This window comes from Lynx rufus, unplaced genomic scaffold (genome assembly GCF_022079265.1).
Source record: "Lynx rufus isolate CCGP_SWC_20201006 ecotype Redwood Valley unplaced genomic scaffold, mLynRuf1.p SCAF_15, whole genome shotgun sequence".
NCBI classification, from domain to species: Eukaryota; Metazoa; Chordata; class Mammalia; order Carnivora; family Felidae; genus Lynx; species Lynx rufus.
The window spans coordinates 33035612-33059152 of record NW_025814829.1 but is presented as its reverse complement, the minus strand read 5'-3'; the positions used below and the strand labels follow the sequence as shown (position 1 = coordinate 33059152).

The 23541-nt window shown below is 38.4% G+C and overlaps 2 protein-coding genes across 3 annotated transcripts in view; one reads left to right on the top strand and one right to left on the bottom strand.

Moving 5' to 3' along the window:
* Positions 1-1867: 1867 nt before the first annotated feature.
* On the bottom strand, positions 1868-22970 carry TATDN3 (TatD DNase domain containing 3). Of its 2 annotated transcripts, none has more exons than XM_047076821.1 (10): positions 22800-22970; positions 21253-21285; positions 20284-20357; positions 19982-20066; positions 15782-15844; positions 14545-14654; positions 14326-14381; positions 12900-13012; positions 5096-5176; positions 1868-2084 (listed from the first exon to the last, which is right to left on the bottom strand). In XM_047076821.1, the coding sequence occupies exons 1-10, from the start codon at positions 22863-22865 to the stop codon at positions 1941-1943; spliced, it is 825 nt and encodes a 274-aa protein (XP_046932777.1). In that variant the 5' UTR covers positions 22866-22970; the 3' UTR covers positions 1868-1940. The 2 variants fall into 2 exon arrangements, with proteins under 2 accessions (XP_046932777.1, XP_046932778.1); XM_047076822.1 differs by having other exon boundaries at positions 5096-5173.
* The window catches only part of NSL1 (NSL1 component of MIS12 kinetochore complex), a 36049-nt gene continuing 35473 nt past the window's right edge, over positions 22966-23541 (top strand). The window contains exon 1 of the mRNA XM_047076820.1: positions 22966-23256. Coding sequence (XP_046932776.1) covers positions 23023-23256 — 234 coding nt within the window. The 5' untranslated portion in view covers positions 22966-23022. The remainder of the gene's footprint in view (positions 23257-23541) is intronic.

Sequence of the window (23541 nt, the reverse complement as noted above, 5' to 3'; positions counted from 1 at the left end):
TGGAGGGAGGGGTCATGTCTGGCTGGGATGACCAGGCAAGGGAAAGTCATGTAAGCTGGGTCTTAAAGGATTTAAAGGTGAGATATGGACAAAGGGGGTGTGGGCAGAAGGGGTGGGAAATAGTCAGAAGAAATACAGAGGTGAAAGAGAGCTCCGAAGTCCGATTTTAATGGAACCTCCCACTACATGTAGGAATTTCATCTCTCATGATGCTGATGGGCAGTTAAGCTCCTCATGAAGCACCCTCTTTGGTTTCTTAGCTAGTCTAGTTCACTTTGGGCCATCTGCCCTAGAACTAGTTTCGATTCCTACATAAATAATTTCAAAATATTAAAGATTATGTAAAATCACCTAATTTGTAGGAAGTCAATTTTTTTCTATGATAGGTACTTTGTCCAGTATTTGCTGATTGTATAATTTAGTAAAATTCAATAATGAGGTTTTGGTATGGTCATAACACCTGGTCAACTACATATAAGATTTAAAAAAAAATTGTGGTTAAAATACACACTGTGGTTAAAATCTACCACTTTAATAACTTCTAAGTGTATAGTTTAATGACATTATGTACATTCATTATGTATGATGGTGGGGACATTGCATACATCCCCACCAATCCATCCACAAAACTCTTTGCAGCCACGATTTTTAAAACTTAAAAATATAAAATATCACTACATGCAAAAATAGATACACTTTTAACAAACCTATGTACATTTTAAACATGTGACAAAATTCAGATTGGATCTTAAACTTAGTTACTACCTAACCTTTGGGGCTTAGTATTTAATGGTGATTAGACACACCATTCGCCTCACACGTCAAAGTCTAAGATCAATATAAGAACCTATACATTTCTTTCTTAAAAAAGAAGTAATTCAAAGTCCTGACAATTCAATTTTACAAACCCAGAAAAAAGAGATTTCTGACAGTATAAAAAACTAGATCTCCTTTCACCAGATAAATCCTATGGGAAATCTAACAGGTGGTGAAGGATCAAACTTTAGCCACCACGGTAGCACTCACATCTTACCCGTGGGAACCACCCTTGCCAGAAGAAATGGTTTCGGTTCATCTGGTGGTTCTACTTAATGGGGAAGGTAAGAAGCAGTGGTGTTTCCCAATCTCCTGCTAGGGCCCCAATAATTAAAAAGAAGCACAAAGTGGAATCAGAACCCAGGGTTTCAGGATCCAAGCCCAGTTTGAGGAGAAATACCTTCTCCAAAATTATAATCTTCTCTACCTTTATATAATGGCTTCTTCAGTTCAGACTCTTTTCTTTTTTTAACGTTTATTTATTTATTTATTTATTTTTTTTTTTTTTTTTTTGGGACAGAGAGAGACAGAGCATGAACGGGGGAGGGGCAGAGAGAGAGGGAGACACAGAATCGGAAACAGGCTCCAGGCTCCGAGCCATCAGCCCAGAGCCTGACGCGGGGCTCGAACTCACGGACCGCGAGATCGTGACCTGGATGAAGTCGGACGCTTAACCGACTGCGCCACCCAGGCGCCCCAACGTTTATTTATTTTTGAGAGACAGAGACAGACAGAGCATGAGTGGAGAGGAACAGAGAGAGGGAGACACAGAATCTGAAGCAGGTTCCAGGCTCTGAGATGTCATCACAGAGCCCAACACAGGGCTCGAAGCCACGAACTGTGAGATCACGACCTGAGCTGAAGTCAGATGCTTAATTGACTGGGTGTCCACCTGGGTGCCCCTAGTTCAGACTCTTAATCGGAACCTTTTTTTTTTTTTTCAATATATGAAGTTTATTGTCAAATTGGTTTCCATACAACACCCAGTGCTCATCCCAAAAGGTGCCCTCCTCAATACCCATCACCCACCCTCCCCTCCCTCCCACCCCCCATCAACCCTCAGCTTTAATCGGAACATTTCTTTCTCTCGGATGCTGCTCTCTGCAGCAGATTTGGTTTTGAAGCTACTTCTGGAGCAGCTGCCGAAGCTTGGGGAATAGTTTCAATGCATTCTGTGTTGTCACTTCTATAACTTCTTCCACTGAGATCCCCTTCACCTGGGCAATATATTCTGCTGAAATGGAAATGTTTTGGGGTTCATTTCGTACCTGAAACAGAACAAAGCAGACAGTGAATCAGACATGACACTCAAGGGAAGCAATCTTAGAGACCATAGATAGAGCAGAACAAAGTGAGTTGGTAAAAGCCAGTGAGGTTTTTTTGTTTTTGTTTTTTTCTTTTCTTAATGGCAGGGGAGGTGAGGCAAGGCTGGGGAGAAGGCCCTGAACTTCAGCTTAAAAGCTACAGCCACAACATTGGCCTGTACAACGTTGACTGTAAGTCGATGTCGTTCTTGAAAAGAGTCCTCGGGTATTAACACTGAGGCCCAGGGCCCAGCACATAAAGCAGTCTGCAGGTGGTGAACACTTGGTGACCTGCCTGTCTGATGCATTAACTGTGCTTTGGTCTGTTGTATAAGTGACTAGCTTGTAAAGGTCACTGCTCTGCTGCCTGACCTCTTCACCTCACAGGTTTATTACAGTTGGATTCAAGAATTGCTATTGTGGGGCGCCTGGGTGGCGCAGTCGGTTAAGCGTCCGACTTCAGCCAGGTCACGATCTCGCGGTGCGTGAGTTCGAGCCCCGCGTCGGGCTCTGGGCTGATGGCTCGGAGCCTGGAGCCTGTTTCCGATTCTGTGTCTCCCTCTCTCTCTGCCCCTCCCCCATTCATGCTCTGTCTCCCCCCAAAAAATAAATAAATAAACGTTGAAAAAAAAAAAAAGGATTGCTATTGTGTGTCTGGAAGAATAAATAGATTACGTACTGGTATTTCACTGATTCTAAGATGTTTAATATCTCTGAAATTGATACTGGTTTTACTTACATTCGATGGCATGTCATAGCATAATTGTCAGTGATTTTTCTTTCTTAGTTGTTACAAAACAGTGGTGTATCTATAATCAGTAGCACTCAGATTTTACAAATTATTATTATTATGTTTTCTACTCAGGATGATAATACTCAGGGGAATAAGATAACTGTTAAAATTAAAAAAAAAAAAAAACCACCTTGATAATTAGCCTAAAAAAACAATGAAAAATATGCACCAAGATTTTTGCTCAAGGATGTTCATCATGTTGTTTATCATGCTGTGTTGGAAACAATGTAAATAACAATATCAAGTTACAGATATTATGGTATGTTCACATACTGGAATATTACACAGTTATTAAACATGATGAGGAAAAGCATATTGACAAATACAGATGTTTACCAGATAAAGCAAGTTATGAAATTTGTTCAGGCTATTCTTGTTTTTATGAAAAATATATATGTACATATATGGATATTAAGAAGGCTGGAAGGACATAAAAACTAACATTTATTTAGTGCTTATTGTAGGCAAGATTTTGTTGTAAACTTTTCATAGGATTTCTCATTTATTCCTCAAAGTAACTCTATGAGATAGGTACTATTATTATCTGCTTTATTAGTGTCACTTTTTTTTTTTATAGGTAAGAAGGAATCCTAAATGGCTGGTTTGTAGGCTGGTTGAGGTTTAAACCTGAGAAATCTGGTATCAGGGTTTATGCTCGTAGCCACTGCTCTCTAGTGATAACTTTTCAGTAGTACATGGTTCTATTTTCTTGTTTATGATTTTCTGTGCTTTCTGATTTTCTAAACAAATGCACTTTACTTAACAAAAATTATATCCAGGGGCGCCTGGGTGGCGCAGTCGGTTGAGCGTCCGACTTCAGCCAGGTCACGATCTCGCAGTCCGTGAGTTCGATCGAGCCCCGCGTCAGGCTCTGGGCTGATGGCTCGGAGCCTGGAGCCTGTTTCCGATTCTGTGTCTCCCTCTCTCTCTGCCCCTCCCCCGTTCATGCTCTGTCTCTCTCTGTCCCAAAAATAAATAAACGTTGAAAAAAAATTTAAAAAAAAAATTATATCCAGCTACAAAATTCATTTATTCAACAAATATTTCTGAGTACCTGCTATGCACAAGGCTCTATGCCGGAAACCCAGAATTTTTGTCAAATCAGCTAGAGGCAAATATAAACTGAGTTAGAACAGCATTTGAAATTCATTTCTGTTTAGGGGGAAAATGCTACGTTCTGTTCCTTCTAGTATACGCTAACCAGGAAAGCAATTCTGTACCATCTTGTCCTATACCCAAACAAAAAAATAACTGGAGTTGTGATCGTCTATTTCCTCATTCCTCTGTCTTCTATATTCTTTAAAGAGCCAACTTACACAGATATGTAACTAATTGGACTTTGATTAGCAAAAGTCACATTGCAATCGTAAATAATCATAGTTTATTAAAAATCACATCACTACTGCTCCCAAACTTCTGAGTCTTGAGTGCCAGTCCTCTGAACCTGGTAGGCATGGAGACACAGATCTGATGGGCAGTCAAGGGCACTCAGTAAGCCACACTCGGAGGTCAGTGTAACAGGTCGTGTCCAAAGCAAACAGAGCAGATACTCTGGCTTCCTTTCAGTTACAATTTTAAAAGGTAGCAATACTTAAAATATGACATTTTGTGGCCTACAATAATAAAATGTACAGCAAAGATCACATCAATAAATCTATGATTACATCAATATTTGTGCTGAAAGAAACAGAGCCTCATTGTAACACGCTAATTGACAGAAGAAAAAGAAACATTTCTTGAACATCTACTATAAACCAGACACTGCTGGACATTCATATACATTATTTCATTTAATACTCACTGTAATATTCTCAAATATTTTATTACTATTTTGCCCACATTTTGTAAACGAGGACACACTTTCAAAGAGATTAAGCAACTTGCCCAAAGTCACACAGCTAGTGGGTAGCAGAGACAGGACTTGAATCCAGATCTTTCTGACTCTAGATACTGAACTTTTTATTGTACTTGTCTGGCTCTCATTATTACATACATTAAGACATGGCTGATATCCAATAATATGTGCTGGAGCATAAGAGCTATATAATTAATAAAATCTCTCAACCTAGCATTAAAATAGGATTCCACTGTATTTACACTGTAATGAGACACACGGCTAAACTGAAAATAGCTCAAAAGAAAGAGACAATCTAAATAATGTAGATTTTAGATAAGCACTTACCTGTTTTTCTGGTCCTAGTGCAGGTGAATCTGTTTCTAAGCAAATTGAAGTTAAAGGCAACTGTTTCACAAGTTTCTGCTTCTTGGAGAAAAGAGAGAGCCAGTTTAAAACATGAGCCATAAAGATAAAAAAGGTGCACTAAACCCATATACCAATGCATCCTACTCTCCAGGAACCTAAAATTCATGCTTTCCTATTCAATCAATAATTGTTCACTGTGTTCTCATCCTTCTACTACCAACTGATAGATTTAAACAGAAACATTCATTGCCCCAAATTATCCAAAGCCTCCAGGGACCCAAGCAGCAGTAACCAATAGCCAAAGATGAAGCACACCCAGCAAGAAAGCCAAACATCTGGTATCACACACCCAATTGTGACCCAAGGAAGAGACTTCTGTGGTGTCTCCACCACCACCACCCACCACGCTCAGTGTTTGCTCCTACTATTCGCTGTGAGTCACTCAAGGCTTTGCGTTTACCAATTCAATTCATGTGCACATTTACAGTTTCAGATTGGGTAGGAGATGGCTTTATTTTCCTGTTTATGATTTTCTGTCTGGATTACAAGGATTGTAATGAACTTCATGAGTTTTAAAGCAAGAACAGAATTCTCTTGCTGCCACTGCACTTTTAAAGTAAAAATGGGAAGTGAATCACTACGTTGTACACCTGAAACTAATGTAACATTGTGTGTCAACTATACCCAAACGAAAAAAAATTAAAAATGTAAAAGATGGGCGACAGATGATACAAAATGAAACATGGTTAAAGTATTTTAAGATTAAAATTTCAAAAAGCATTGAAATATTATGCATTATTGGTAGATAAACGCTAAACTGTCATAAACTTCCTTTAAGGAAATATGACAATCTAACCAAAAATTTAAAAATGTATCCCTTTTCCTCAATGATTCCGTTTATAGGAAATACTGCACAAATGTGCACGTGTATTTGTGGATGTACAAAGGTATCCACTGAAGTACCTTAAAATGTTTTTTAACGTTCATTTATTACTTTTGAGAGACACAGACAGACAGAGCATGAGCGGGGTAGGGGCAGAGAGAGACAGAAAGGGAGACACAGAATCCAAAGCAGGCTCCAGGCTCCAAGCTGTCAGCACAGAGCCCGATACGGGGCTCGAACTCATGACTGTGAGATCACAACCTGAGTAGAAGTCGGATGCTTAACCGACTGAGCCACCCAGGTGCCCCATCCACTGAAGTACTTTAAATTGAAGTATAGTTGACATGCAATATTATATTAGTTTCAGGTGTACAACATAGTGATTTGATAAATACTTACATTACTAAGTGTTACCCTAATACTGTCAGTATACAACGTTATTACAATAGTATTGACTATATTCCCTGTGCTGTACTTTTCAACTCCATGACTTATTTTGTAACTGAAAGTCTGTACCTCTTAATCTCCTTCACCTACTTTGCCCATTTCCCCACTCCCTTCCTCTCTGACAACCACTAGTTCTCTTATGAGTCTGTTTGGTTTTATTTGTTCATTTGTTTCTTTTTTTAGATTCCACACAGAAGTAAAATCATACGGTATTTATCTTTTTCTGTCTGATTTATTTCCGTTAGCATAATACCCTGTAGGTCCATCCATATTGTTGCAAATGGCAAGAATGCATTCTTTTTTATAGCTGAGTACTGAAGCACTGTTCATTAACAGTGAAAAACTAGAAATGACCTAATCTTTACTTACAGTAATGATTAAATAAATTATGGTACATCCGTAGTGTGAAATATTATGCAATCACTTTAAAGATGAAGTAGATCAATATTTATAGACACTAATATCCATGAAGCTGACTCAAAACAAAAAGACTAAGAATTGATCTGAATCAATGTTATCAATGATTATTTTTGAGTGGTAGGATTTAGGCTGACTTGAAATTTGTTCTTTTCTGAAGTCTTTCAATTTTCTATAATGTACATATACTGTCTTTAAAATTAGAAAAAATAGTATTTTCATTTTGGAAAAGAAATGATACAGCTAAAAATTATTACCAAATAGGAAATTTTTCCACACTTGATAAAAATAGGAGAAATAAAAATAATCTTGAACTATCAATTAACTTGACCTAACTGACATTTTAGAACACTCCATCCCCCAGTAGCAGAATACACATTCTTTTCAAGTTATGTATGTTCTATTTACCAAGACCGACCATATTCTGGGCCACTAAGCCTCAACTAATTTATTTTATTAAAAAAATTTTATTTCAATGTTTATTTTTGAGAGAGACGGGGGTGGGGGGAGGGGCAGAGAGAGGAGACACAGAATCCGAAGCAGCCTCCAAGCTCCAAGTCTTCAGCACAGAGCCTGATGTGGGGCTCAAACTCTCAAACTGTGATATCATGACCTGAGCTGAAGTCAGACATTTAACTGACTGAGGCATCCAAGGCGCCCCCTCAACTAATTTGGAAGAATTAAAATTACATAATGTATGTTTCCTGAACACAATAGAATTAGTGATCAGATCCTAATAACAAAGTTATCAGGAAAATTCCTAAGTATTTGGAAATTAAGCAACACACTTTGAAATAATCAATATGGTCAAAGAGGAAGTCACAAGGTAAATTAGAAAATATTTCAAGCTGAAAGAAAGTGAAAATACAGCATCCATCAAAATTTGTGGATTGTAACTATAAGAACTGGTTAGTGCTAATGCAACTATAGCATTAAAGGTTTATATTAGAAAACAGGGAAGATTTTAAATATATAATCTGAAACTTAACTATAAACTATACTTTAACTATAAAAAGGATAATATATAGGCAACCTTGCTTTACTGTGTTTCACAGATATCGAGGCTTTGTTTTTGTTTTTTTCTTTTTACAAATTGAAGGTTTACAGCAACCCTGTATCTAGCAAGTCTATCAGCGCCATTTTTCCAAAAGCATTTACTCAGTTTGTGTCACTGTCTCACATTTTGGTGATTCTTGCAATAACCCAAACATCTTCATTGTTATTATATCTGTTATGCTGATATGTGACCAGAGACCTCTGATGTTACTACTGTAACTGCTTTGTGGCACCGCGAACTGTGCCTATACAAGACGGTACACGTAACCGATAAATGTGTATGTCCACCCACCAGCCATTCCCTTGTCTCTCTCTCCCTCTCCCCAGGCCTCCCTACTCCCTGAGACACACAATACTGAAATTAGGCCAATTAATCACCCTACAATGGCCTTTAAGTGTTCAAGGGAAAGGAAGAATCACATAGCTCTCATTTTAAATCAAAAGCTAGATACGATTAAGCTTGGTGAGGAAAGCCGAGACAGGCAGAAAGTGAGGTCTCTTGTGCCAGTTAGCCGTGGCGAATGCAAAGAAAAAGTTCTTGGAGGAAATGAAAAGTGCTGCTCCAGTGAACACATGAATGAGAAGAAAGGGAAACACCCTTATTGCTGATATGGAGAAAGTTTGAGTGTCCTGGAAAGGAGACGAAACCAGCCACAACATTCCCTTCTGCCAAAGCCCAATCCAGAGCAAAGCCCTTTAATTCTATGAAAGCTGAAAGAGGCGAGGAAGCTGCAGAAGTAAATTCTGAAACCAGCAGAGGTTGGTCCCTGAAGTTTAAGGAAAGACACCGTCTCCAAAACATGAAAGTGCAAGGCGGAGCAGCAAGTGCTGACGTGGAAGCTGCAGCAAGTTCTCCAGAAGATCCAGCTCAGAGAATTCAGGAAGGTGGCTACGCTATAAAACAGATTTTCAGTGTAGACAGAACAGCCTTCTATTGGAAGAAGATGCCATCTAGGACCTGCACAGCTAGAGAGAAAAAGTCAATGCCTGGCTCCCAAAATTCGAAGGACAGGCTGACTTTCTTGTTAGGTGCTAATGCAGCTGGTGACTTTAACGTTTACCTACCATTCTAAAAATCCTAGAGCCCTTAAGAATAATGCTAAATTTATTCTGCTTGTGCTCTATAAATGGAACAACAAAGCTTGGATGACAGCACATCTGTTTACAATGGGATTTAATAATTACTAAGCCCACTGTTGAGACACAGCTTTATTGTGATATTTGCTTTATTGCAGCATACTCACACTACCTGATTTCAAAACTTACTATAAATCTAACATAATCACGGTTGTGTGATATTGGCATATGAACAGACATATACATCAATGGAACAGAATTGAAAAATGAGAAGTAGATCCAGATATACAGTCAATTATTTTTTTTACAGTGCCAAAGTAGTTTTAGGGAGAAAGGATCATCTTTCCAGCAAATTATACCAGAACCAGATATCTATAGGCAAAATAGTGAATCTTGCCTCATACTTCACAACATATACAAAATAGATCACAAATCTAAATGTAAAACTAAATCTGTCAGTCTTCTAGAAGAAAACATAAGAGAAAATCTTTTTGACCTTGGGTTAGATAGATTTCTTAGATATGATACTAAGAGCGCAAATCCTAGAAGAAAAATAGTAACTGAAGCTCATCAAAATAACGAACTTCCCTTTGAAAGACACTAGAGAAAATAAAAGAATATATTTGCGAGAAAATGAGAGAAGGCATTTGCAAAACACTTAGCAGATAAAGGACTTGCATCCAGAATATATAAAGACCTTCGCCAACTCAACAACAAAAAACAAACCAAATAAAAAGGTGCAAAATATGTGAATGAAATTTTACCAAAGAAGAGACGTGGATGTATGGATGTTAAATAAGCACATGAAATGATGTGCTTTTATTTTAAATTTTTTAAAACATTTTATTTCTAAGTAATCTTTACACCCAATGTGGGGCTCACAACTCTGAGATGAAGAGTCACATGCTGTACTGACTGGGCCACCTAGGCACCCCTGCAAAGATGTGCTTTTAAATTTTTTAAAACTTTTTATTTGAGAGAGAGCACGAGTGAGGGAGGGACACAAAGAGAAGGAGATTGAGGGAGAGGGAGTGAGAGAGAATCCCAAGCAGGCTCTGCACTGTCAGCATGGAACATAAATTTTAAACATCATTAATCGAGGAAATGCAATGGAAACCACAATGAGAGATGGTTATACACGTATCAGAATAGCTATAAAAATGACAACACCAAGTACTAGTAAGGAGGCAGAACCAAGACTTTGGCTTACTGCTGTTGAGAATCCAAAATGGGACAGCCAATTGGAAGTCAGTTTGACAGTTTCTTAATAAGGTAAACATACACTTAACCTTATGACTCAGCAATAGCACCTCTAGGTTTTAACACAGAAGAAATGAAAATATATGTCCAAACAAAGATCTGTATGTTAATGTCTATATCAGCTCTATCCATAATAGTGTGAAACTGGAAACAATCTAAATGTTTATCAACTGGTAAATGGGTAATCTGGAAAATCCACATGCAATCAAAATAAACTACATATACAAAATAGACTACTCATATATGCAACAACACGGATGAATCCAAAAGCATTAAGTAAAAGAAGCCAGATCCAAAAGCTTACATGAATTATTTCATTTAGATCGCATTCTAGAATAGGTAAAACCATAGGGACAGAAATCAGTGGTTGCCAGGGATTGGGGGTGGAAGGAGGAATTTACTAGAAAGGTGCATGAAGCAACTTTTTGGGATGATGGAAATACTCTGTATCTTGAATGTGGTGGTAGTACACCTTTGTTAAAACCATTAGAATTGTGTATGTAAAAAAGGCAAATCACAATAGGTATATTTCTCAATAAACCTGATTTTAAAAACTACAATTCAAAAAATAATAAAACATAAATAATTGTTACTGGAGATTTTTTTTTAATTTTATTTTATTTTAGAGAGAGAGGGAGCAAGGGAGGGAGCAGAAGGAGAGAGAGAAAGAATCGTAAGCAGGCTCCATGCAGGCAGTGTGGAGCCTGATGTGGGGCTTGATCCCACAACGCTGGGATCATGACCTGAGCTGAAGTCAAGAGTTGGATGCTTAACCAATTAGCCATCCAGATGCCCCTTGGAGACATTTCTAAAAAATCTTGGCTATACCTCAATTCTGTACTCTTTACTTACATTAGTTCTGAATACTGGTAGACAATTTCCTGTATTTCACAGAATTTAAGGTGCCATTGACTGTAACATGCACCTCAGTATCAAAGACAATAAAATATAAAAAAAAAAGAGTGTCTAAAAATATGGTAAATTACCTAAATTAGTTTTTGTTGCATTTTTAATTGATAGAATTCACATACCATAATATTCATTCTTTAAAAGTATACATTTCAGGGGCGCCTGGGTAGCTCTGTCAGTTGAGTGTCCGACTTCGGCTCAGATCACGATCTCGTGGTCTGTGAGTTCGAGTCCCGTGTCAGGCTCTGTGCTCACAGCTCAGAGCCTGGAGTCTGCTTCAGATTCTGTGTCTCCCTCTCTCTGCCCCTCCCCTGCTCACTCTCTGTCTCTCTCAAAAATAAATAAACATTAAAAAAAATTTTTTTAAATAAAATAAAAGTATACATTTCAATGGTTTTTACTATATTCACAAGGTGGTACAACCATCAGCAGTATGTAATTCAACTTTTCGTCACCCCAGAAAGACACGCTTTACCCATTATTAGTAGTCCCTAATGATTAGTAGCAATCATTAGTCTACTTTCAGCCTCTGTGAAATTTGCCTAGTCTGGACAGTTCATATAAATGGAATGATATGTGTTCTTTTGTGTCTGGCTTTTTTCTTAGCATAATGTTTTCAAGGTTCATCCATGTTTTAGCAGGAATGAGCACTTCAATTCTTTTTATGATTGAATAATATTCCATTATTTGGGCACACCACATTTTGTTTATCCACTCATCGGCTGATGGACATTTGGGTTGTTTCTAGTTTTTGGCAATTATGAATCCTGCTGCTGTGAACATTCATGTACAAGTTTGTGTGTGGATATGTTTTCATTTCTCTTGGGTATCTACCAAGGAGTGGAATTGCTGGGTCATATGTTAACTGTGTTTAATTTTTTGAGAAACTGTCAAACCGAGTAGGTGTGAAGTGGTATTGCATAGTACCCTTGATTTGTGCTTTCTTTTTGGCTAATGTCTTTTCACGTCTTTATGACCATTTGTATGTCTTCTGGAGAAAATCTACTTAAATCCTTCGTCCATTTTTAAACTGGGTTATTTGCCCGTTTATTATTTATTTATTTATTTTTGAGAGAGAGAGTGAGAGCAAGAGCATGAACAGGAAAGGGGCAGAGAAAGAGGGAAAGAGAGAATCCCAAGCAGGCTCTGTGCCCAGTGCAGAGCCTGACACAGGACTCGGTCCCACAACCCTGGGTTCATGACCTGAGCTGAAATCAAGGGTTGGACGCTCAACGGACTGAGCACCCAGGCACACCTATTTTTTTTCTAATTGGTGAGTAGTAATGGTGTTTTATATACTCTGGACACTAAACCCTTATCAGATATAATTTGCAAATACTTTTTCTCATTCTGTAGGTTATCTTTTCACTTTCTCGATAGTATCTCTTCTAGTATAAAAAGTATAAGAATTGTTTTACTGTGGAAGTTTTAAATTTTGGTGAAGTCTATTTTTTCTTTGACTGCTTGTGCTTTTGGTGTCATATCTAAGAAACCATTGCCAATTCCAAGGTTATAAAGATTTTGATCTGTTTTCTTCTAATAATTTTATAGATTTAGCTCTTGTGTTTATGTCTTTGATCCATTTTTGAGTTAATTTTCATGTCAGTGTGCGGTAGGGACCTATGATTAATTTTTGTAATGTAACCAGAATAAGTATTACAAGTGTGTAATAAAAGCTCGTATTTTAAAGTGTATTTCACAAAGCATAAATTGAGGCTTAATGAAAGAACTTACCTGTCCACTTCTTATGATAGAAGGAGGAATTGAGAAGAAGTACCCAGCTCTTACTCCTTCCATGGCTACAGATGGCCGGCCATCAAATGCATGCAGAAGCACTTTGTCAGCACCTGTCAAAGGTTAATGATAAGCTAGAGTTTCCTTTCATTTCCTTAATGAGAAGTTTTTCCACTAATCAAATTGGGCAACATAGATTGTAAATTTTAAGTAAATGTTGATCACAAGGACATAAGGATGAGGTTCTATGACTTCCAACGGGTAACTGTACAGTGTTCAAACAGTACAATAAAAAATACAGCACGTTGTTAATCTTCAGAATAAAATTGAAATACAATTTTTTAAACAAATTTCTAAACATCCTTTATCATCAAACCTTTTCTAGACATTTGGAAATTATTCTAGTAGGAACAATTATTGTTCCTACTACGTCTTTAAGCAGTGAAATTATCCTTCGCAAGAATGCTTGTGAAAGAGACAGGGAATCAGTGACTGAGAGATTCTGTAGTCAGGGCTGGCTTCACAAGATCACCTTCAGTTCTTAAAGGATGGCCACTCAGCCTGCCTAAAAATCCCAGTAATTTTTAGTAATCCCAGTGATTCTCATCACTGAGAAATACAATACTTTCTAGCTGCAGGCAATTACATTTACTTTACTATTTGATACTGTTTTTTTTCAAATAGTAGGTGTGATCATTTGTGGATTGCGACTATTAAGTGAACTATGAAATCAATTTAGTGAGTCACGACTGACCAGCATGTGCTTATATGTATATGTGTGTCTGCATATATGTATGCACACATATTTATATATACCATATAAATATACTGCTCCTTAAACGTTTCTCAGGTTTCTTTATGCACATATACGAAGTCTCGAAATAAAGTCATACTACAAAAAAAGTATACATGTGTATATATTGCGACTCAAAATAAAGTATATTTCTTACTGTGTATAACACTTTATAAAGTCTGAAAAGTAATTCTGTAAGATATACTTTTACTTTAGAAGCAGCTGAAGTTGACAGTGCATTTTATGTATCATGGCCTCAGCCTGTATAATTACCATTTTCTGAAGCAGCAGCCAGAAAACATGCAAAACAGTAACACATCTTTGCTCTGTTTTTTCCTGTCTTTAATCAGCTGGTTAAGCTGATTAAAAAATTGGAACTGCTAATTTTTAAATTAGGGAATATAAATTACTTGATCCAAGTTTTCATTTGCTTTATGCTGGCCTTTTAAATGGCATAGTCACACCTGGAAGTAGACTGACTTGCAAAATCACCTTAGTTGGTTTCCACCTCCACCCTTGCCCCATTTCATTCCCTTTAAGAAATCAAAGTGAAACATGGTTTATTCCGTGAGAACATGGACTGGAACTGTCAGACTGAAATATTAGGCACATTTCTCTCAGGAACCTAAATACCTTGCTCACTTAAGAGGCTGATGGTGGGTCTTCCAGCTGAGCGTGAGTGAACATTTCTGTTTAACAACAAAAAATTCTTTTTAGGTACTTAATCTGTAAGTATTATTTTGTTCTATTAAAGCAATTCAGAGAAAAAGAAATGCAAAGCTCCATCTCAGGAGAATCATTATTTAATTTGCTCCATAGCTATTAATACAGAAAGATGATTAATTAACCTACAGAGGCAAATTTAATCTTTTGGCTAATTGGACCTGTCGGATTAGGACTTGTCGCTGCTCTTCCTTCTGTTCATCAGTGCCAGCAAATCTGGGGGAGAAATCTAGTCCCACCTGTAATGGAAAAATAGAACAGATTTACACGTTTATGGTTTAATGAACCTAAAAGCCATGCCTTGGAGCCATGCTGTCCAAGAAACATGACGGGAACCATACATGCAAGCCACATGTGTAACTTTACAGTTTCTAGTAGCCTTGTTAAAAACACTAACAAGGAGCACCTAGGTTGGCTCAGTCGGTTAAGTGTCCGACTTCGGCTCAGGTCATGATGTCACAGTTCGCGGGTTTAAGACCTGCATCAGGCTCTGTGCAGACAGCTCAGGGACTAGAGCCTGCGTCAGACTGTGTTTCCCTCTCTTTCTCTGCCTCTCCCTTGCTTATGCTCCCTCTCTCTCTCAAAAATAAATAAACATTTTTTAAAAAATAAAATAAAAACACTAACAAGAATCAGGTGAAATTAATTTTAATAATATAATCCTATTAATACAATATGTCAAAAACATCATTATTATATAGTAATATTATTATTTCAATACAAAATCAATATAAGAAATCATTGTTATTTTACATTCTTGTTTTGGGTACTAAGACTTTGAAATGCTGTGTATTTTACATTTATAGCACATCTCAGTTTGGACCAGTCACATTTCAAGTGCTGAACAGTTGTATGTGGTTACTACATTGGACAGGGAAGATTATAATGCCTGTTTCCCTTGACACTATTTTGGCACGCATTGCTATATTCTAAATTTAAGTGTTACTCTTATCTTTTATCTTTGATTAGAAGTGGAGTTTATTACCAAGTGATAAAAATGTTTCACAACTGTAAATTGTATAATAAAAATGTTTTTTAATTACAAACTCTAGCCTAGTTAATGTCAGTATACACCAAGTTAACTACCACAGAGATGACCCTATTTAAGAAAAGGAAAAGAAAATAATTAGAAACGCTAACAAAGCAGTTTTCTTTCATTAACATAAGCCTATGGTGAAGTTTTCTATTGTTTTATCCGCAAGCTATTTTGCTTTTTGAGGAAGTACTGACAAATTATCATTCAGCTAAATAGGGTGAAGATAATTATCTAAGTCAGTTGTAACCACCAACAGTGAATTAAAGATTATATTCATATATCATATTTAAGTCTGGATTGGAAGTCATTTGATCGGCTATTTGGTGTTACCTCTCCAATTGCCAATAATCGATCCTTGTAATTCTCCATAATGGGCAAAGCTACATCCAAATCCTGGGAGAAAAAGAAGTAAATTTGCTTAAATAAAGAGGAAGGGAACTGATACTTTAGAAAAAACATTTTATATGCCAGGCACTGTACTATACTGGATCCTTTACATACATTCAATACCTTTAACCAGTGAAGAAGTATTAATAGTCATCCTACAATGGTACATACTACTATTTGGAAATTTGAGTAGAAACATCCCACACTCATTCAGGTTACAAGAACAAGACTTTCAATGAAAAGTTCCACCAGAACACTTCCTAATATTTAAGAAGAATTCTCTGGCATTTAAGACTGATTTGGATTTCCTCCTGGAATAGCTGAGCAAGAGAGAAGAAAGCCAACAGGTAGTCACCCTTGTAATTGAGCTTTTGGGAGTGCACTGTGGTATGTCCACCTCTGAGGATGTTTTTTTAGTTTTTTCATAGTGACAATCCTATACATCCTCCTGCACTGTTTTCACTGATTTCTTCTGTCTTTACAGTCATGCCTAGCCTATTTTTTCCCTAAAGATTCAACAGCATAAACACTAAATATCACACATATGCTTCTTTGTCAACTACTGAAATAACTGTATACTATTAGTTTCCATGATATTACTATTTCCATTTAAAGAGAATTCACCCTGTGAGAGTTCCCTTGTAAGAAAAGGGAAAGACAAATAAATACATATATGGAAAATTTGCTTCTAGATATCTTATAAACTACTTTGAGAGTTTCAGTCTCAGGATATGTAAATTGCAAAGAATTCTACTGAAGATAATCAGAACAAAGAAGAATTAAGAAGAGGGAGGTGAAACAGATGGTAAAGGAACAGGAGATTTTACAGTTCTACCTCTAGAGACAGAAAGGATGAGGGAGAGAGTAGATCAAGGCCTCAGAAATACATTCTAGTAGACTCAACGAAGAGGAATTAACATTGTTGTAGGAGCTAAGAGTATAAAACCTTAGAGACCAGAGAAGGCGTCTGACAACAGCTGAGGAGGTTAAACAGTGTCATCCAAAGTTTCTTCCATATCAAATATACAAGTTACTCTGTCTTGAAAGCTCAGAGGCACTGGAAAAGTTGGGGATTACCCAGGAAATGGCTGATATTTGGAAAGTCTTAGAAAGAAGGTGTACGTTTGGATGAAGACCAGATATAGGAAAAATTGTGCTTCTTGGAATATGTATTATCTGTGAAAAAAAACAAAACAAATTTATAATAAGACTGTTCCAACTTCTCACGAAATAGTCTGGAAGTTCTGGCAAGTCAGGGATAGTAAATAGAAATTAATATAATTCATACTACTAACTTAATACATGTGTGTATTTGTGTGTGTGGTCTCTAGTATTTCAATAGATGTAAAAAGTTTTATAAAGACATTCATAAATCTATTTCTGACTTCATTTCTGTTCCAACTTCCTCCATAAGGTCTCAAGTTCCTTAATAGCTAATGGTTCTATTATGGGGCTTCAAAAATCCTAAACCTCTATAACTATGACTAGGACTACTATTGTATAATTATTCATGGTTTATAAGTGAGGAAATTGTGGGGCATCTGGGCGGCTCAGTGGGTTAAGTGACCAACTCTTGATCTCAGTGCAGGTCTTGATCACAAGGTTATGAGTTCAAGCCCCATATTGGGCTCTGCGCTGGGCATGAAGCCTCTTTAAAAAAAAAAAAAAAAGAGGGAATTAAGACTTAGCAAAGTGCCACAGATCACAGAAGCCAGTAGGACAGGCCTTTCTGACTTCAAAGCCCATGCTGTTCCTACTATGCTGCTGACAGAAAAAAAGAGACAAGGAAGAGGGAGGAGGAAAAAAGGGGACAAAGGGCAAAAGGGAAGGAGAGATTTATTCTGACTGATTTTAAATAATTACAAAAGATTTTTTATCAAAGAAAATGTTTAGTCTTCAGAACCTTTAGAACAGGTCAGGTGTGTAACACAAATGAATGAAGTGGGCCAAGAAGGGACCAGAGCCAACTGCAGAGCACATGCCCTATTTTCAGGGGGCACTAGATTGCAGACAGTGAATTTTGGTTCCCTGAAGTGTCTCCAGGGTCCAAGCCCTGCCTGGTAATTATACTGAATGAATTAATTCAGTAATGTGCTGGAAGATTTGTGTGATCTAGGCAACTTTACACTTGATCTTAGCCAAAGGGCCGGGAAGCGATGCTAGGCCACTTTAATTTTATAAACCAAATTAACTTAATAAATGCTTACTACATACCTAGCTTTGTACCACATATTAGGGGCTTATAATTTAATCAATATGGGAAAATGAATCTAGGGTATGGACAAACACACTAGGAGTAAAATAGGAATAACTGCTTATCTGTGGTGTTTTTCAGAGGGCTATCCTGAGATTTCCTAAGTTCATATCTGCTTTAAGAATCGAGAATTACCCATCTATTGTTGGTATTTTAACTACTTTTATAAATTAAACAGTCCTATCAGTTCTACATCTGTGCCAAAATATGTCAAATCCACCCACCTCCTTTCACCCCTGCTGCCACCACTCTGGTCCAGTCTACCACCGTCTCTCTCTCTGTAATAGTCTCCTAGCTCCTTCTGTCTTCCTCTTTTGCTCCTGTCTTAAATCTCCCATTGAATTGATGAAATCCAACAAGGCCCTTACGACGTGATCCCTGCCCAGTCCCTCTGACCTCACCACTGTTACTTCCCCTTGCCACCAGTCACATCAGCACTTTATTTCTTGTTCCTACCTTAGGACATTCGTGCTTGGTTGTTTCCTTTGCCTACAACACTTGGATGCCTCTCTCTGCAGGGCCAATTCCTTCCAGGTTGCATTTCTAACATCACCACCTCAGAGAGGCTTTCCTTGACTACAATCTAAAAAACAGCATCCACAATCCCTATCACATAATCTTGTTTTATTGTCTTTAAAGCACTAAGTGCTACCTAAAGTTTTCCTGTTTGTGTATCTAATTGTTGATGGTCTGTCTGCCCCTATCTAGAATCTAGCCTCCACGAGAGGGATTTCACTCCATGCTGCTTGGAGGAGTGCTTGAAATGCAGTAGGTGCTCAGTAAACACTTGTTGACTAACTAAATGAATGCCTATTAATAGAAATCTCAAGATCAACGAAAGAAATGCTATCTTGCTATGATCCCCAATATTTTTGGAATTTTAACTCTTTGGCAATTTAGCTAATTCTATCATATCAGGAGAACAACTCAGGAGAGCTATAGGACAAGTATTTATTTTTACCTTAAGTGAATTAAAAGTAATTTTGTTTCAAAATAAATAGAGCTACCTGGCGTATCCTAATGTAAGAATACAAATTCACTATTATAAAAAATCAAAGACCTTGTAGCCTCCTTTATTCATAGGTAACAAAAAGTCTTTACTTCTTCAAAATGGGGGGCTATCAATTCCATTATGTAATAAAGCATTTAAGGAACTGTGCATCACCCTGATGTTGAGTCAGGAGACAAGTCTGAAATGTAAGGCACATTGGCTATTGTGAGTCAGTGAGATCTTGTAGGTAGGATTTTTTTCATAGAGGGTATAAAAGCAACACAGCTTAATAGATCAGAGCATTCCTATAGAAATGGCTTAATGGTCAAGAAGACACTGCTCATTTGCTCCCTTACAATACTACATCTATGAATTTGTAACTTTCTTTTTCTGGATATTTTATCACTTTTTTGCCAAAGCAATAGGACAACATGATAAAAAATGTGACAGCAAGTCACTTATAATTCTGCCCAATCATCACAGCTAATACCATTTCTGTGTTTTTCTCTCCAGTCTTTTCCTTATAGAATATATTTTTCCTTGGATGTCACTCCTAGCAAATAAACCATTTGGTATCCTGCTTTTCTCCCTATATTATACTGTTAAATATTTTCTTCATCACTAATATAAAATAAACCTTATAATTCTCATTTTCCATGCATGCATCCCATATGTATGTATGTATATTTAACATTCTACAAATTAATTTTTATTTCTGAGCCTCTAGGCTGTTTCCATTTTTTCCTCTATTACAAATAATGCTGCAACAAATACCTATGTGAAAGGTAGTATTTCCTTCTTCTGGATTATTGCCTTAGAATATAGGTCAGAAAGAAGAGGATTACAAAGTAAAAAGGTATCATTTTTTTTTATGGTTCTTGTTTTATATGACTGTTACCTTTAATGTGACACTTCTTTGGTCTTCTGGTGAAACTCCTTGCACAGGGTGAACACCCAAACATGGCAGGACAAACCCCTTATACCTAAAAATGTAGAACAAATTAAGAGAGCAGGAATATTAAACTAGTAAACAATGCTACTCTAAAGAACAAGTATGAAAGAATTTTTTAGGGCTACATCGATGTGACTTTTTTTCTTCTTATTCTCTTTCAAAATGGATGATTTCTGATATTATAAATATGACATCATAACTGCATCCTTATTAGCAACTCTTTAAATGCTTAATGAGAGAAGCAGCACCTTTCTGAAAGCTGCATAATCTTCTCAAATTCTTCTGAATGTTCAGCAACCACCACAAGAGCCATAACATTGGCCTGAAACAAAAATGAATAGTTAGAATCTCAAACAATACACATTTAATATAACTGAAGATAAATTTAAAGTCTTCTCCACTTTTAGTTATTCTTACTCACTCACACACCATCAATATAATCAGGATGGCTATCACTGGGTACTCACTATGTTTCAGGCACTATGTTCAGTGAATATAAGTATTACCTCATTTAATCTACACAACCCCATGAAGTAGGCACTACTGTAATCCACTATATAGATCAGGAGACAGTTTTGGATGGAGTCAAATAACTCGCTAAAGATCATTAGGCCTGTGTGATTCCAAACTCCTAATTAAGCTGCCATAGTGAACGATTGCTGTGTATGTAAAATGTATTGGCAACCATTCCTGACTATCACTTTTACGGAAGACTATAAAGCGGTCGTTATAATGAATTTCATAAATACTTCCAAAAATTAGTCATTTTTTTCTGAAACAAATTAAAAATGTCTCAGGAAACTTTTGTAATTTCTCCATGATCTCCGGAGCTAATTTCAGAACTGACAGATGGACCAATCTGTTCCATATAACTGGTAAGCACTGTAGTTGCGGGAACATATTTTGGATCCAGACTATCTATCTTATCTGTATCACGTTACTAGCAGTGTGTCTTTGGATAGGTTAATCTCTAGGTCTGAGTTTTCTCATCTACCAAATGGTTGGCTACAAAATAGTAGCTTCCTCCTAAGGATGTTGTGAAACATTAAATGAGACAATGTAAGAAAGGGCTTCGCTCGGGGCCTGGCATATAGTAAACAGTTAATTAATGTTACTTATTATTAACAAAGCAACATAAGCATACTGTCTCTAAAGTTCAAGCTGTTCTAGCTTGAAATTAATAGGAAAACAAAAGGCAATGATAGATATCGACTTACTTTCTTGGCTTTCTCCAAAACATCATCCAGATCCTAAAACAAGCGTAAGGAATCACAATTATTTTAGATAATAAATAATACAGCTCTTTGGCTGTATATATCAGTGTAGTTAGGCACCATAAAGAATGACAACAAAGGCAAGGAACAGTGTGACAGAATGTGAAGAGCAATAGTGATGCACCTTCTGTTTACTTCGTCTTTCCCTAAAATCTGGCTTCTGTTCCCACTCTACTAAAACAGAAACTGTTATTGTGAAATATAAAGGACACTTCTCTATCCTCCTCTTACTTTACCTTCAGCAGCATTAAGAACTCACTTGTTCACTCCTTCTTTCCTGAAATATTTCCCACTCTCAGCTTCTGCTATACTGCTCTCCTGCAAACACCGCTCTCCACTAGCTGCTACTTTTCAGTCTCCTTAGCTGGCTCTCTCTCCTCTGCCAGATTTCAGGACCTTATGCTCCTCTCTCTCTACACCTCGGGTGATCTCATCCACAGGTTTTAATACCATTATGCTAATGAGTCCCCAATTTTGATCTCCAGCCTATTTTCTCCTGAACCCAAGACTGACATTTAAAGATGACTACATGACATTTCCACTTGTAAGGATATTAGGCTTCAACATATGCCAAACATCTGCTTCTCTCAAACCCCCTTGCAACCACCATCATCTCCTGTCTACAAACAGTAAGTGCCTCCAAAAGCTAGGGTTTTCTAGCTTCCACTCTTGCTATTTGCCACACATTAGCAAAACGGTTTCTAAAATGGAAATCAGATTTGTCCCTCTCCCTTAAAAAAACAAAAAGCAAAAAACCTTTACTGGATCCACATTGTCCTTACTGGCCTACTTCACCAGTCTTGTTTCCACCCCTCTCTTTCTAGCTCAGTGGGCTCCACCAGCCTTTTTGTAGGCTGAATGTGCCAAGTTCTATCCTGTCTGGGGCCTGCAACCTGCTTGCTTTTTACACCACCGTACACCCAACTCCTTGCTTGGCCGACTCTTTGTCTTTGCAATTCCAACTTAAGTGCCCCCTCTTGAGAGGTTTTCCCCCTAAAAGACACCCTGCTCTTCCTTCTCTATCATCAGCCTCTCATCCCCAATGGAGCAGTTTGCAACTGTGCAACTTTGCAACTCTGATTTTGTGTGTTCTGTCCTTTTGTTTGCTTCTCTTCCCCATTAGAACTGAACACACGGTGCGCGGGAAAGTGCCGAAAACACAATTTTCCCAGGAAAACTGGGGGCTCCGCCAGGAGTTGCGAGGCGGGTGGGATAAACGGCCGGACCAAGGAGAGGAAGGGGGAAAGCACTCCAGCAAACGGGAAGAGCAAATAAAAGCTACGTGGAGACAGAGGGCTTAACGCTATTCAGGATCAGAAAGAAAAATCATGAGGACTGAGATTAAATACGGAGCCGGGAGCAAGTCACTCCGGGCCATAAACGGGCCTGGGAGGATTTGAGGCTTGGTCTTAAGGGAGAGCAAAAACAATCTGAAGGTAAAGGGCCGCGAGCCTCCCCGCTCCCACGGGCAGGGCCTAGCCCATACATACGCTGTCAAAGTCCGGGGCCGAGAGGTGGCAGTGACAGTCCACCAACCCTACGCCCACCGCCCCCATCGCCGCCGCCAGCGCAGCACTCCACTGGTCCGCCGAGCACCGGCCGGAACGCTGCCGCAGCGGCGGGTTGAGATTCCGGCCGGACGCGTGCTGCTTTCCCCAGTGAGACCCCGCCCTTCCGCTTCCAGAGTTCCCGCCCGCGATTCAAACAGGAGAAATGGCGCGGGCGTCTGTGTTGGTGGTCCCTTCCCCTCCGAGGGACGTGGAGACAGTGGCCGGGGCGGACGACGGGGCTTCGGTCGCCGCCACCTCCCGAGAGGACTTCCGGGTGCGCTGCACCTCGAAGCGGGCCGTGACGGAAATGCTAGAACTGTGCGGCCGCGTTGTGGAAAAGCTGGGGGACGCGCTGCCAGAGGAGATTCGGGAGCCTGCGCTGCGAGATGTGCAGTGGGTACGGGCCCAGTAGCCATCTCTTGTCTTATCATCCCCTTAACCCGCACCGTCTGAGGGCTCAGAAAGGGCCTACGCCGGGCTTCGCAAAGTTAGCGGTGCCGCCCGCTCGCGTAGAAGCGGCCCGAGAAACGCAAGGGGACGAGATAGATGCTAGTGTCAGCCGGGTATCGTTAATCGCTTAAGGCCGGCGCTGTCCAGTAGAAAAATACAAGGAGCTATGTATGTAACTTGAAATTAAAGGAAGAAAAAATAGGTGAAATTAACTTTAATGATATGTTTCATT

Excerpts from the sequence above, each read along its gene's own strand:
- TATDN3 (XM_047076821.1), bottom strand. The coding sequence starts at position 22,865 with ATGGGGGCGGTGGGCGTAGGGTTGGTGGACTGTCACTGCCACCTCTCG. Across the intron at positions 21,286-22,799 it reads CGGCCCCGGACTTTGACAGC|GATCTGGATGATGTTTTGGA; the intron begins GTATGTATGGGC and ends CGCTTGTTTTAG. Across the intron at positions 15,845-19,981 it reads AAAGAAGTGTCACATTAAAG|GATTTGGATGTAGCTTTGCC; the intron begins GTAACAGTCATA and ends TTTTTCTCCCAG.